Genomic DNA, 15,162 nt, shown 5'->3' with positions numbered 1-15,162 from the left:
GTGGTGAGTGGTTGGTTGGTGGAGGGGTGTGATGTGGTGTGGTGTGGTGTGGTGTGTGCTGAGGTTTCGAAATTGTGAGAGGAGAGTAGAGATGCGGATGAAGGGGTTTGCTGAAGGGAAGCGAGATGGGCGGTTTGTGCAGTGGGTACAGTATCTAGATGATAGATTTCTGGTGACCTATCGCTTCTTTTCTCTTCTTCTCTTCTCTTTCTCTTTCTCTTTCTCTCCTGTTCATCTTGTGTTCGAGCTTCGCCGTGCGAGTTATTCAACCCTCGGTTTCTGGACGATTGATTGGTGCAGATTCGCATAAATGGGTAGGTGTGCTACCCATTGTACATCGTCATCTTCGCACGCGCATCCACATCACCATTCTCCATGTTCCCCAAAACTACAGTCCGCAGCCCTCCATATCTCGCATTAGACATGCCATTTGTGCCCTCTTGGCTGCTTCGGCGACGAGGTTGAAATCTTTGAGAAACGGGGAGGTTTCGTCTTGACTTGAGGAGCGCTGGGGCGCTTGGGGTGCGGGGGGTTGAGGAGCCGATGTTGGGCCGCTGGAGGAGGAGGAGGAGGTGGAGGATGTCGAGGGGCCGGTTGGGAAGGATTGGAAGTAAGTTGATGAGGAGGTGGTACGGGTTGGTGATGTGAGAGGGGCGTTCATTTTTGCGTTCTTTGGGGAGATAAGGTTGGTTGCAGGTAGAGGGAAAAGTGTATTTTTCTTTGTTGTGTTTGGAAAGAAGAGCGGGGTTCGAAGAGCAGATTTTGAGTATGAAGAACTTTCTCTATTCTTTCGGTAGGAGAAATATATTTGTTTGTATATATATGAATTGGTATTCAAGTATCTTTATGATCTGAACGACGTAACGTATGGATCCAAGGTAGTTTTTCTTGCTCTTTGCTCTTGTAATTTTTTGTAACTCCCAAAATGCGTATACCTCGGTCGAACTAAGACTCAAAATTCTTCAAGTGGTTCTCCTGCGGAATTTCGACTGGGTAATCTTAAACTCAAACCCCGGACTTATTGTGGGAAACGAAGATGGTTTGGATCGTACGTGACGATCCGTCTTGTTTTGGGACTTGGAAAAGAGATTCCGAAGAAAGCTTGACTCGAAGTACGTAGATTGATACCGGATTGGTGGCCTGCGATATGACGATGGGCGAGAGGATGTGTCAAGTGTCAATTTCGAAAGAAATAGTGTGAGAGGATGTTCAGAAACAAAGATGTCAACTTGAACTAAAGGGATGGAGGTGAGGGGTAAGATGGCTGGGTGAGTACAAGATTGGTAGGAAGGGAACTTGGATTTGAGGTGGGATGGTAATCGCAACGTGAAGCGGACACGGAGTGCTTTTTAAGTACTCGGTAGATTTCTCGTTGTTGGAGAAGATGTGGCAGAGTGGTTCTTGAAAGAGGTCGGTCGAGATATGGGTGATGATGATTTGAGCCAGGTCCTTTGTTTCAAGTGACTTCCTTTGAGGACAAGAAGGAATTGTTAAGTATTTGAATCAAGATGATCAAGTGACGAAATCTCTTTTCTTTATTTACAATTTGGGATTGAAAGGGTTCAATAAGACAGGCAAGGTTTGGAAGTGGGTTGAATATGATATTCTCAAGGGTCTCAAGGGATTGCTTTCGGTAAACATATTTTTGACAATTACGAAGTAGACAGCGGAGGAGCATCATCATCCGAGTTACGATTTTGAATGGGGTTATTTAAGGATTATCGAATATTGTCTCATAAGTATCCTCTCGATGAAGGGTATATTCAAATCTAATTGGTTATGATCTCCAAATATCCCACAACCGTTTTTCATTTGATTTTTACCAAAGTATTTGTTATCGGCTACCTAGGACCTACTAGGTACATATGTATTTATGACATGGGCAAAGAGAAAAGACCGCTTTGTTTTCTCCGCAATTGCAAGGTACTCGTACCAATTTATCGAAGAACTAATCCATTTTTAGTATTTCCCCATATCACTATCGAGTTAGTCGTAAGTTAGCCACTTCGTAAGCATTTTCTTTCAGGTTAATATTTCATCCCGCCGTGAGTGAGAGTCACTAAGAGCCTTATCGCTGTGGAACCGAAACGGATCATACGTTTCTTTTCTTTCATCCGAGGTACAACGATTTCTATGCTGCGAGGTCGGATAAGAGGTTAATAAATGTGCGTAGGTATGTTGTTGTATGAGATTATGAGAGTATGAGAGTGTGAAAGTGTGAGACAATGAGAGTATGAGAATGACGATTTTTCGAGAAGAGCTCGGCTATTAAGTTGTCGCCCCCTTTTACATAGGTACCTATATATATTTTTTCATCTTTCTTTCCCATCTTTCTCACTTGCGCTTATGATAAAAATGACCTTGTTGGATGTGACGATATAATTCCTTCCTTCACGTTGACATACTAGCACGCTTATCCTGCATGTCAGAAAAAATCTTGCATGCATTCTGTACCTGATCCAAAGACCCATTTCTTATGATTCGGGGGTTCTTTTTCATACCTTGTAGGTTCATGCATCCAAGATCTTTAAAAAGATTCCAAGGCAACTGAGTTCATCTCATCCAATATCATTCCATCATTCTCACGCCAGAGATGCATTTTGTATATATATGGAGGTTGCTATTTCGGTGGTAATATGGGACCACACCAAGGACTGTGTAGCTGCTGTCATACCCGACCATTCTCGATATTCTTCACGATGTCTTTTCAATATTGATTCCTCAATCGCTCAATCCCTCAATCCACTCATTAGGTACCTAGAACCCAGATACAATAACCCATCTGGCATCGTACATTTCACGGATAAATCCATTTTTTCCATCAATTAACAACGGGAGATACTTCGGCATTTAGGTGTACATTCCGGTAAATATACGTATCGTATCGTACCTGGGACTAATAGCTCACACTCGCCAGGACTAGGGAAAGTTGTGACTTGTAACTTGTACTCGTATGGACCTTCAAATCTAATTCGAAATGCAAAGGTGCCTTATCTTACTTATCCTATCCTCCGTTCTTGCCGTTCCTCGGCCCTTTTTTTTCGCATTGAAATTTGCTATGTCGCGGCTATCCCGAAAAAAAGATGAAAAAAGATGAAAAAAATTAAACAATTGAAATTGAAATTAATTGAGTCGGTGCGGTGAGGCCAGCGCGGGCAGCCTCATCATTTTAATTTTGGTCCCATCCCACCAGAGGAAAGGAAACTATCGGAAGACGCGCCGAAACTACCAAGGTCCCTCGGTCCCTAGTCATAGTCACCATTATTGTTCTGATTTGATATTACCCTGGTCGCATCTATCTAAACCATTCGAGATTGGCAAGGGAAACTATGCCTCCTTCAAATGAATCAACCTCGTCTGCGAGGCCGAAGCAGAATGAGAGAAGAGATGGCTCGAGTACCCAGAAAGATGCCACATACAATCAATCCAATTTCACTCGACAGACAAATGCCGTGAAGGATTTATTCAGTATACCTAGACCGGTTAAGAAATTATTTGATAAAGTTCCTGTTGTCACATATCCAGCAAACGAGTTACCACAAAGGAGTCCTGGGGCAAAGAGCAGAAGAAATGATAGAGATGCTAGATTGCCCAGTTTATATATCTTCTGTAGAGAGGGCGAGGAAGAGAATGGAGGCAGGCCAAGTTTTAATCCGGGATGTTTGAAATGGCAGGTATGTCTACCTATGTAGAGATTCAAGCAAGCAAGCAACATCAAATGAAAGACTATGAGGCTGACGTTATGGACAGACATTTTTAAATCTCGCAGGAATTAATCATAATATTGTCTCTTCAAATAATCATGCTTCACCTACTGGTGTCCTACCTTTCCTCTTACCAGGCATCAAATCGAATTCTTCACAAGATGTCCACCTTCCAATACCGAGTAATGGACTGGTGAAATATGCAAAGGAACAAGGAAAGAAAGTCCCTGAACCAAAGAGTAGGAAATTGGAAGCTTATCAAGCTCTAATCGATCATAATATTAGAAATGCTTGGGTATGTCTCTTTGCTTGCCCAATATTAGACTTGATGGCCTAACTAATCTTCTCAAGCTACATTCTCTTTATCTGACCCCCTCGAACTTCCGCGAGATAGCCGCTCCCCTCTACATAGACCCGGCATCCTCCTCTCTCCCAGTTCGCCTCTATACGGCCCACCAACTGCGCTCCGCAGCGGAATCTGAGTTGCGCAAGAGCGCGGAAATTATTGACCAGGAAATGATTTATAGGGAGGCGGACAGAGCATGGGAAGCACTTAGTTTGTTACTTGGGGAGGAGAAATGGTTTTCTGGGGATGCGCCGGGCCTCTTTGATGCGAGCGTTTTCGCTTATACGTGGTTGTTAGGTGATGAGGGGTTGGGGTGGGGGAAGGGTGATAAGAGGTTCGCGGAGGGTATGGGGAGGTGGAGAAATCTTGAGAGGCATAGAGACAGGGTATTTAGGAGGTGTTGGGGGGAAGGAGATGGTGTACTGGTATGAAAGGGGAGAGGAGAGATGTACTAGAGATATAAGATGGGAGAAAGGAAAATTGGGTGCTGACACTATAATGCGGAGATCTGAGGGCACCGAAGAACATTATGGTCGCCAACAAAGTACGGTTTCAGAGGATCGTGGGATGGTAGGGGAATGAAATAAACGAATTCCCCATGCATAGCAGCATCACAACTCCAGGAAACCGAAATTCAAACCAGAGAAATTGAAAGTGGTGGGAAAGTGTTACTTCGCCTGTTCCGTCTTACAATCTCTATGCTACGCTGTTGAGATATTTTTGCTTCTTCTCTTTTACTCCGCATTTTGCTCACAGCTTCTGCGTGAATACGGTGATGTGGATGCATATACCTGAGCGGATTTATCGGGGTCTGTGTTTAAAATAAGAGGCAGAATCACTGATGATGCGGGATTGTGAATGGGTTTTGCTTTTGGGATTCAATGGCTTGGAATCCGGGATTGCATAGGTAGTATGCTCTGCATTTGAAGGTTGAGGGTTTGCTAAAGTATCTGAGTTTATACCCAAGGTTACCAATGCAAGGTAATCTATACTATTCCAACGTGATCTCTTCCCACTCCCCACCCTCATCTACCGCCTCTTCAAACATAATCCCGTCTATGTACGCCTCTCCTACAAGCTTATACCGCCCATCCGTGCCCTGTCTCACCACGAAGGGCACTGGCGATCCTGCCATTACCACAACCGAATCGCCAAACTTCACATCAAGGCCCCCAACCCCACACAGCCCAGCGCAGTGAAGAACAGCTGGCGATGCGTGAGAGTACGCCCTGCCCTATCGTTGAATTCCACACCCTCGCTGTTTGACGACAGCACTCCCGACGGGCCGTCCTCGCCACTACCTATGAGGCGGCATGCGCGACTTTCGAGATGTGACGTCTCTTCTTCTCCGTCGCGAGTAGGATTAGGTATGAACCCCCAATCGCCACGCAGCCAGCCTGTATCTTTCATCTCTTCCACGATACTTATCATGCTCGTGAATTCAGCTGCATCAATCTCGCCGGCTAAATACTCCTTCCTGGTTTTTATCAATTCTTGCAAGCATCCCCTTTCAAAATGAAGCGCGTGTTCGTAAACATCTGGTGATACACCATCCGTAAAATTGGCTATAGTCGTTCGCCAAACAACTTCGTATAAATCCCGACCAGCGTTCAAATCCACATACGGCGGTGCGGGTTCGAGAAAAAACTCTGCAATCTCTGTGTAATCCGAACGCGAGTGGTGTTCGTTATCATGACGATATTTCGGATGCTGAACTTTGCTCACCATATCCACAAAGATAACTTGTACCACCAAGTAGCGCCCGTAAAGCGTGGCTGGTGGTGGCATCTTCCAACGCGAATTCCCAGCCGCACACCATCCTATCCTTACCTGTTCCAACTCGATCTGCCAAAGCCCGTGAAGTCTCGGCGACTGCGAGAGATCGGGGACCCAGGACGGAAGATCATGTATGTTGCGATAAACTGTGGGGCGTGTCATCGATAATATTTGCAACACGGCATGGGTGAGAAGAGAGTGAACCATGCTGCTTCTTGGTAGACCTCTGTGATTGATCTTCCATAGTCCGGGAGAAGTTGTCGTCGCGTTGCAGTCGTATTCGGGGTTCTGTAGATATCTTTGTTGGCTAGGGAGGCGCAGGCAAAGACGTTATCTCTTGCGTCAAAGCACAAATTTGTCCGACAAAGTCTCCAAAGCTCTAGAAGCATAGCAATGGGATCGATACTGTCTCCAACAGGACGTAGAGTTGGCGTGTCTTTTGACTCGATGGTTGTATCGATTATTCTGAGACTCGTGATTCTGCTTGGCAAAAAGAACACGGCTAGATCTGGGTCTAAACGAAACTGGTCTAAAAGCCAGCTATTTAGACCACTCCAGGTGAGTCCTGCTGTCTAATTTGAATGGATTCCGAGTCGGCTTGACATGGCCTACCTGCATCTCCATCTCGCCAAGGGTGTTGACGTGATGAAGCAAATCAGATACTATCAGAAAAGTGGACGTCAGAGCGAGAAGATCCCAGGGAAATAATTTTGATCCGCACAGAACTTCAATTTGAGATGAAAGAACCGCTTCTTGTATTACCCAAGATCTTCTAAACCATTGGCGTTGAAAGAATGCAAAAAAAGCGAACCACTTGCACGATAAGACATCTGGCAAGTCTAGCTCCCTCAAGAGAGCTCCTAGATCCCATGATGCTTTTTTTTAAACCGAGTCCAGCTTTGGCGAATGGTGTTGTTCCCCATGGTGGAGAGAAGTTCAAGTGCTGGCTCAGATAACACATCACTTTCGCCTAGCCAGATCCAAGTTGTCTGACTGTGAGTGTAAATATCCCCCATGACGGACACTTGAGAATTCTTTTCCTCGTCGTTCTTCTGATTTATGCATATGGCGTCAATCCAGAACTCTTCGGGAGGGCAGGCTCGGTCCGGCATCTTTCCTCGCATGGACTGTCGTATATTTTCAAAGTTTACAAGAGACTGTCGCCACCAGCACAGGAACCGATATAGATTCTCCCCAATTTTAATAATCTTGCCATCGCATGAGATTGAGATATCGTGCCGTGTATCGGCTTTAGCATCTTCTTCTGACGAAAAAATACCATGAGCATTGCTCCAAGTGTAAGACAACGTGGCATATTGAGCACCGTCTCGGAAGTTGACAGTTCTTGTGGACACACAGATGGGGAGCCATAAATCCTGAGAGCTTGATACCATTTTGACCAAGCGAATTGTATCCTTTGGCGAGGTCAAGTCGGTGTATACGAAGGGAGCTAGTGTTAACCCTTCAAATAAAAATGAGGTTGGTAAATCTGGTACTATTACATCATCCATCACCGGAACTCGGGAGAGATACTTGAAGTATTCCCCGTATAGATCGAATAATTCATGACCTGTGAATTTCGAGGCGTCTACCTCGCGCGTGGTATTCCAGCTCGAGGCCGGTATTTTCGCTTTCTCGACGGCCTCTAAAACCGCTCGCCGACTGCCCTTTGTTCACAGAAAACAAAGGCTGAGGCAACAAAAGCATTGACCATTGGCTTGCAGCGAGAAGAATTGGGCTACCTCGACAGCGAGCTTAGTAACTCTAGCCGTCAAGTCGATTACCGAAGCGTGTCCTCCATTGTGCATGAATGTATCATGTTGAAAAGCATTGCTAGCGCCATCGATTAGAATATTTTCGGGGATTAAACCGCCCTCTTGGAACGTCCAACCCGAGACGAACTATCGTTCCAATTTTCGGGATTGAGTGAGCAGTTGCACAATTTAATCAAAATATGCTTTCGGCTCGGCTGGTAGCGTTCCATTGTCTTTTAATCCAGCTAGAAGTAGCGATTTCAATGGGCTTTGCAAACTCCAATCTGTTGAATGAAGCCACACGATACTCCTCTTAGCATTGCGGTATATGTTGCTGATGGATTGATTAGTTATAATTCAGTGACACTGGGAATAAGCGAGCACACAATTGCTTCCCGATTTCTTCGTTCCCTGCACTTCTCAGGCTGTCAGTGATAGTTCGATGAACATCCAAAGTTTCCCGAGGAACACATATCCAATCCCACAAACATAACGAGTACCAATTTTGGCCATAACCTCTCTCGCTCGATCAAGGCTGAATTCAGAGGTAGTTGGTACGTCCCAAAGAAGACCGTCTGGCAGTTTATCATCTGGCTGCGGTTTGTCAAGGTCTACGGTATAACCCCAGGTATAGGAAACGATACCATAGCCTTCTGTATCAATGGTACTGGCAACATCAATGTATCTCCTGAGCTTCCAGTCATGAAGATCGAGGAGCCATCGAGGGGTCTTTGGATCGTTTGGAGGAATTTTGCTGGTCTCTACTAAATTGGTCCATCTTGATTCTTGATATTCTGGGCGGCTACTTGATGATAGGAAGTATGTAAAATGGTTCGAGCTGTGGAGGAAGTATGTTTTGAGATCAGTAGTTTCGATCAAAGGGATAGATGAGGGATTATATACTAATACACAGTAGGGAATAGCCTCGTTTACCGCGCTCACAGCATCAGTGACTTGGGATCATTCTCGTACCTGCCACATCTCAACTTGAATCCTAGCCATAATCTAGTTCATGAAGTTTGGTTTATTTTGGTTTGGCAAGTGGTCACAAATTCTGCAAAAGTCGCATTTTATACAGCATCACTTCACATAGCGTCCAAAGGCTTCACGGTGGCTAGCTGTGTAGTTCTCGGCGCAAACATAATGTTCTCGTTCTATACTTGTTCTTTGATTCCTGGGCGGCGACAGCACTTACTCATAGCCAAAGTCTCTTTCAAGAAGATCAATCAGTCAGCATTCAGTGCTGACTGTTGATATCAGTTATAAAGGGGTCTTGGGAAATAGGTAGGGGCAGTGAATAAAGCTGACCATTCTCGAGAAAGAAGTGATATTTAAGAGCTATTGACGCGCAGCGGGGTCCTCTAATGGAAGTATCGCTCTGAGTATTTGGTAGCTGTAAAAGATCAAGTTTCCATTCCAGTAGGGAGAGAAGTGAAGGTTTCTTGCACAAATCGTAACCCACGACCGTTGATTATGAAACGAATTCAATAGATATCACTTTTCCCATTTTGTGGATCTAGTTTTGTTCATGGTTTCTAGTGTCAAACTAGCCCTGGATGTGAGTGAAAGGGTCAAGAGGCACTGAATGATTGTTCTGAACAAAAACAAAATTGATGGAGTATAATTGAAGAGCACTGATTATGTGATGGAAACAAGAGGAGCATGAAGAGGGGCCATGGTGAAGATATGACCAGACCTCTGCTCTGCTTCAGTCTCCCAAAACCGGACAGATTTCAAGCTGAGGGCAATGAGGTCAGTTCTATAGGGACTGATATTGAGATCTAGTTACACAAAAGAAGAAGTTTCAGATGGGACGCTATAACTCCTCAACTCAGGAGTAGGAGTTGCTCTGGCTCAACGCACCCCGGAGGATGGCGGTGGAGAAATATTGATTCATGAAACAAAGGTGACTCGAAGTCCTAGATATATGTATAAATGTGTGTACTCAAAACGAGAAATAAGGGCTCTTAATGAATATAGTAATGTAGATTATTCGAATACAAATGAATTTATGGAACTTCTACCGCTACATCAACATCCACCACCTGAAACATTTCTGGCTAGCGAATTACTCAACTTAGAAGTAGGGTTTTTCAGGACGTATAATTTCTTATCCTTGTATTGTTGAAAAGGAAGACTATTAATGGATAAATCCGGGGTTGAAGAAGTTTCATAGGAGGTCGAGGGCTGGTGGTAGATGACGAAAAATGGGGTCTAATTGATTTAAGTTACTAAATTACCCATGAAATCATGCATTGATGAGAGTATAGTCAATACTGAATTTGCCTTTGAACGGGACTTCTATTGGGCAATCGGCAATGCACCATAAATTAAAAATTACCGCTCATTACCGTGCCAGACAAAAGAATGTTGAGCCATGAAACACTGGAAAGGCCAAGGGCCGGCGACCGACAGATTAAAATAACTTGCAATCACATCACACAAATCAAATGCATCAAAAAGGCATGGTGTGGAACAGATTCAATTGTCCTCTATCCCATCCATCTATCATCTCGTTATCATGACTTGACACATAATCATTATCCAATCTGTCGTGCCAATATTTCTCATCATCATGAATCATGACCATCATGTTTCATTACCAATAAAAGACCTGTCATATCTCATTCAATCATGAGAGTATGTGTCTATCATTATCCTGCACCACCCCCTCCCCCCCTCCTTCTGGCAATTTATCGTCCCCTTTTCCTCCTCTTCATGTGGTAACTTTTCTTTCCTTCCCAAAAATTGAAGAAGTACAGTAAATAGTTCCATGAAAACTTGTCGTTTGTTAAGTGTACATGAAATTTGCGAATGATTCGCTGATTTCGTTTTGCGCCGCGGATTCAGTTTCCTGTGGGACATACATCATGACAAGTACCAGACTTGACTTGATGCATGCATGCATATTTTTCGTGATTTTTGATTTAATTGGATGCGAAAACTTGCAATAAGGTGAATATTTGAGCGAGGTGCGAAAATGGCACATCTCTCTTTGTGGCATGTGTTTGTGTCTGTGTGTTGTGTTGAATTTCCAGTCCAGGATCATTGGGTGTTCATTCATCGACGGACAACGATTCCATTTCTGCGGGATGATCGTGAGTAATCTGCCTCATCCTCTGAGCTACAGGACTCTGAATCGCTGGATCCGCATCGAGAACCTCCACAATCCAACTTGATTCTATCTCCCTTTCTCGTAATTCCATATCTCTCACAGGTGCAGGACGATGCATTAGAACCTGATGAATAATCGCTCATGCTCGAAGCTGAAGATGGCGAGCTTGTGCCACTGGTGTCTGAGATGGTGGAGCCAACGGATGAGGATGGTGAGCCTGGAAGATCGTAATCGTAATCGTACTCATCCATGGTGGTAGCACCAAAACGTGCGGTCAATTCATCGACAGTTGGACCAGCAGCATAATCAGCTTCGAGGATGTGCTTGGTGGCGTGTGGAGACATGGGTTTAGGAGATTTGATTTGAGAGATGGAGAGGGGTCGACCTTTAGGAATGTCAACGCTGAGATGTGAGTCGCGGCGGGATTCTCTGCGGGAAGATGAGTGTGAGGAGTGTGATGACTTGGAGCTGGAAGAGTGCTTGGAGCTTGATGAACTGGACTTGGATGATCGGCTTGAGGACTTTTCGACTGGGACATCGAGGATATTCAAGACGCGACCGGTAGTTGGCTCGGTAGTTGATGAGACGGCAGGGTCGTGTGAGACATGGTATCCATCGATGATGTAGTAATACCAATATCTTTGACCAGGTTGAAGAGTGGTGCCTTGGAATCTGAAAGTACCTTTCCAGCTACCTGATTTTGAAGAAGTCTTGTCTTTAGCGAGTGGAAGTTGGCCAGCATAGTTATCCCAGCTACCAAGCAAATGAACGGTCTTAACACTGGAAGAAACACGGAGAGAGAATGATAATTGAATAGCTGCCATTTTGATCGATTTTGATGCGAAATACTAAGATGAAAATTCAATGTACTGAAATTGGCTAATTCGAGCAAGAAGAGACTAGTCTTTGGTGGTTAAATTCGGATTGTATGGATTTGTGAATAAAAAATTAATAAAAAGTTGACCGGCAACTTGATAGAATGATTAGAATGTAAAGATTTTGGTATGATATTACAGAGCACAGCTCTTTGGGAACGGGGAAAAAACAAAAGATGAAGAAAAACAAAAAAAGGGCGGAAAATGAAGGAGACTAGCTCTTGAGAATGAATTGACTGCTTGCTGAGGAGAAGAAGATATTTTGAGAGGGGGCACAGCGTCCCTTTATGGTCGCAGAGGAAGAGACATCCATCATAGCCATTGGAATTGATCATTGGATGGGCCCACCATGGAACTACTCATGGTAAGGCGCAGAATTGGTACAATCCTAGAATCCCGCAAATCCCGTCCGCATGCAATGGTGCAGGACCAAGTGCAATATTGGACAAGGGGAAGGCTGCAGCCATTGATGAGGGGAAGGAAGTCAGTTCGTTCGTTGCTCGGCGTATGTGCATGCAGTCCGGTTAGATTACCGTACATGCGGACTCCACGAATTATACGACCCAATTGACAAAACTCAAGGAAAAATAAGGTGATTCGATGATCAAGGTGAGCTGCAGTCATTGGGCGCGTAAGCAAGGTGAACATGTTGAATGGACGGGAGCTAGTGCAAATATAGTATTCTGGCGACTAAATCCTTGCCATTTGTGACCATTTAGACGTCGAGAAAGACCAACAAAATTTCTTCGCTTAATTTGGGGTCGTACTGGTGGGAGAACAAACGCAAACATCCACCCTATCATAACGAAATCCCCATCACAACATCTTTTTGATCCTTGAAGAGTGATGCTTGTGATAGATGGATACTTTATCGATAATGAATAGTGGATATGTTTCTTAAGATCTACCCTACTGTATATTGTCAAAAATTTGCCGAGGAGTGGATCAATTGCAAGGGAACAGAATGAAGTAGAGCATCATAACAAGAAATAGTTGGCGATTCAATGTCGTTGAACGGAAAGTAGAGTCGAGTTAGAGACCGGCATTGATGTTTAAATGAACTAGGTAAGTCAAGTGCGTCGAATGATCCTGCAGGTGTTGACACGGGTAATATCGAGTTGCGTATCTCTTTCCTATATCGGATGAATAAGTAGTCATCAGGTTGTCATTAGCCCTCAGCCATCACAAGCATTTACTTCAGTAAATGATTCTTCGATGCAGTCAGCAAAGCAGTACGATGTTTGGGGGTCGCACAAGTGCAATGGAAGAATCATTAGTTGCAGAAGAAATCTGATCAATCATCAAAACAATGTTTTCAGAATTCAGAATCGGTGAAGGAATGATGAAGCAAGCACAAGTTAGCACAGCGTCGTGACAGGTAAGAAGGCATGTGGGCAGGTCCAAGTTCTGCAAAGCTTGCTCTTGGATAGACTACATCTTGAGATATCCGACTGCCAGCCTTGTTGCATATTAGTTAATGCTCACTTGAGCACAATCATGCTCAAGACTTCTCGCATTCGATCTCCCAATTCGGCTTCATACGAAGTATAACTGCAAATTTAAGATTTTTAACAGCTTCACTAGCAAACATTCTCCACTTCTTTCGGTCAATATATACAATTGAGCACCGTAAATCACAAGTCCTCGACGACTCGACCACCGACCGATTATTTTTTCCCTCCAAAGGCGGCACATCACCCTTGCTCTATCACACCTTCCGTTGCTACTTGTGTGCCTCTCTCACCCTTTCTGCTTATATCCAGCTATTTTACCGTCCGTGCTATCTGCAGCCGTCGCACAGACGATCGTTCCAATCAATCGTCTTGTCCCCCTCCAACCCTCTGTCACCCATGGCAGAATTACCATGTAAAAGCCCCATTTGAACAGGCATTCACGATCATCTATTTCTCCGCTTGCTTGCTTTTGTTAATCTGCCCTTCGTTCTCTATTTAGCAATCTTGACATCGAGCCAACAAAATGCATGCACACTAATCCTGTCACGATGTAATGCATCCCTCTCAGCACTCCATATCAGCCCTAGTGTCGGCGGGTATATAAAGTGCAAGTGGATCAAGAAGTATTACTCGCAGCAATGATTGATCCACTCAGAGTCCGTTCTGTCTATTTGATTTTGTGCGTACAAGATGCATTTGCATGTTGTACGTAATTGCTTAGCCAATCTCGTTGGCTGCAACCAATCACGTGTAGTTCACGTGATTAGATACTTGACCTCGATAAAGAAGCCATTGGGTAGGTGTTTGAGGAAAGACAGAGCCCCACTCAAGCTCAACTCCCGGAACGAAATCCGGCTCAAAAAATTAAGATCCACAATACGAGGGGCATTCTGCATGTTCGTTCACAGTACTGCATTGGTAGCTTAGCATTCTGTCAATCCTAGTCCCAAGTGTTTAACTTTCAAGCCGCTTCTTCAGTAGCAAAATTTCGCAAGTTACAAGGAAAATATGAGGTGTGGGTGCGCAAGCTGCAAAGCAGGGCGTTGTTGGTCACATTCTCAGATGATGTATGCGGGTTTGACGGACAAGGTTGGCGGGGAATAACAATTTGGAAATTTTGGTCCTGATGGCAGCGGCGTGGGCTGAGCCTCCTTTTCACTTTTTTCATTCATTCTCTCTAATTTACTTGTGTTTTTCACACAGTTTATGTGCTACAGCGTCTACGTGACGCATAGTTAGGTTGGCTGCTGTGTGACGGCGAAAAATCTATCATAATGTGAGTAGTCTCATATGATGACTTGATTACTTACTCTTATACAATCTTTTACACCGAAGACATGTCTTGTGTGTCATACATAGTAGTTGTTTATTTTGTACAGTTCATTTCCATTAAAGAGACCTCTATGAACCTCTTGTCGCCTGTTTCAGACTCATATAATGTTGCCAGATAAAGTTCTAATGGCTTTCGTTCGTGATCATAACTTTCATGATCAGATGTTCGTTCAAAGCATGGATAGTCTGGCGCTTCGATATTCTATCAGTTGGCATGAATGCAAAACTTTCCAGTTCCTGTTTTCAAGCGTAGTAGTTCCTTTGATAACAATGCGATCAGATCCGAGTTAAATAACATAATTTCTCGAATTTCTCCAGCCGAGCACAGTTACTTCTCATTCGGCATCCACAATACCACAGATATCTCAAGTATGTTAACAGACCTACGTAAATCGACGATGGCAACCCAATCTCAGACACCGAGCGCTTTCTAGCATCTAGCATATGCTTGATAGTTGATGAGCGGTGTCAATCAGAGACTGCGTCTAGGACAATGAATCTCATGGCGTTTCGCAGTGAATCCATTATATCGATCTCTTGTTCTCTTTTTTCTTGTCAATATGAGCAGTGTGACCTCTTCTACGCAGAGAGGTGATTTTCACAAGGGGGCATTTTCCATTTGGTTACCTGAGTTCGTTTACGTCAGTGTCTTGGCGTTACTCAATATAACACCGTGATCTTCAGAAGTGTATTGCCGCATTATTGTATATTTTGAAGGTAGCATTCCCAAGTTTACTTCAAAATGAAAGTTCTAATATTCCATATAGAATTCCATATAGATAACCCTAAAAATCTCTATGACTTGA

At 44.1% G+C, this 15,162-nt stretch overlaps 5 protein-coding genes across 5 annotated transcripts; 1 reads left to right on the top strand and 4 right to left on the bottom strand.

Annotated features, from left to right (window-relative positions):
• Window positions 1-388: 388 nt before the first annotated feature.
• Window positions 389-661, bottom strand: EAE98_008106 (uncharacterized protein; the record flags this gene model as incomplete). Its single annotated transcript, XM_038955729.1, has 1 exon — window positions 389-661. One exon carries the CDS (start codon window positions 659-661, stop codon window positions 389-391), a length of 273 nt encoding a protein of 90 aa, XP_038808023.1.
• Window positions 662-3,181: 2,520 nt separating this feature from the next.
• Window positions 3,182-4,815, top strand: EAE98_008105 (uncharacterized protein). Its single transcript, XM_038955728.1, has 3 exons — window positions 3,182-3,674; window positions 3,751-3,999; window positions 4,056-4,815. The coding sequence occupies exons 1-3, from the start codon at window positions 3,330-3,332 to the stop codon at window positions 4,479-4,481; spliced, it is 1,020 nt and encodes a 339-aa protein (XP_038808022.1). The 5' UTR covers window positions 3,182-3,329; the 3' UTR covers window positions 4,482-4,815.
• Window positions 4,816-5,208: 393 nt separating this feature from the next.
• On the bottom strand, window positions 5,209-6,033 carry EAE98_008104 (uncharacterized protein; the record flags this gene model as incomplete). The annotated part of the gene is made up of 1 exon (XM_038955727.1): window positions 5,209-6,033. One exon carries the CDS (start codon window positions 6,031-6,033, stop codon window positions 5,209-5,211), a length of 825 nt encoding a protein of 274 aa, XP_038808021.1.
• A 653-nt stretch (window positions 6,034-6,686) lies between these two features.
• EAE98_008103 (uncharacterized protein) lies at window positions 6,687-7,220 on the bottom strand (the record flags this gene model as incomplete). The annotated part of the gene is made up of 1 exon (XM_038955726.1): window positions 6,687-7,220. One exon carries the CDS (start codon window positions 7,218-7,220, stop codon window positions 6,687-6,689), a length of 534 nt encoding a protein of 177 aa, XP_038808020.1.
• A 3,420-nt stretch (window positions 7,221-10,640) lies between these two features.
• On the bottom strand, window positions 10,641-11,519 carry EAE98_008102 (uncharacterized protein; the record flags this gene model as incomplete). Its single annotated transcript, XM_038955725.1, has 1 exon — window positions 10,641-11,519. The coding sequence occupies one exon, from the start codon at window positions 11,517-11,519 to the stop codon at window positions 10,641-10,643; it is 879 nt and encodes a 292-aa protein (XP_038808019.1).
• Window positions 11,520-15,162: the final 3,643 nt, after the last annotated feature.

The sequence above is a fragment of the Botrytis deweyae genome (assembly GCF_014898535.1).
Source record: "Botrytis deweyae strain B1 chromosome Unknown BDEW_020, whole genome shotgun sequence".
In the NCBI taxonomy this organism is placed as follows: domain Eukaryota; kingdom Fungi; phylum Ascomycota; class Leotiomycetes; order Helotiales; family Sclerotiniaceae; genus Botrytis; species Botrytis deweyae.
The sequence above is the reverse complement of the archived record's forward strand: the minus strand, read 5'-3'. Positions and strand labels throughout refer to the sequence as shown.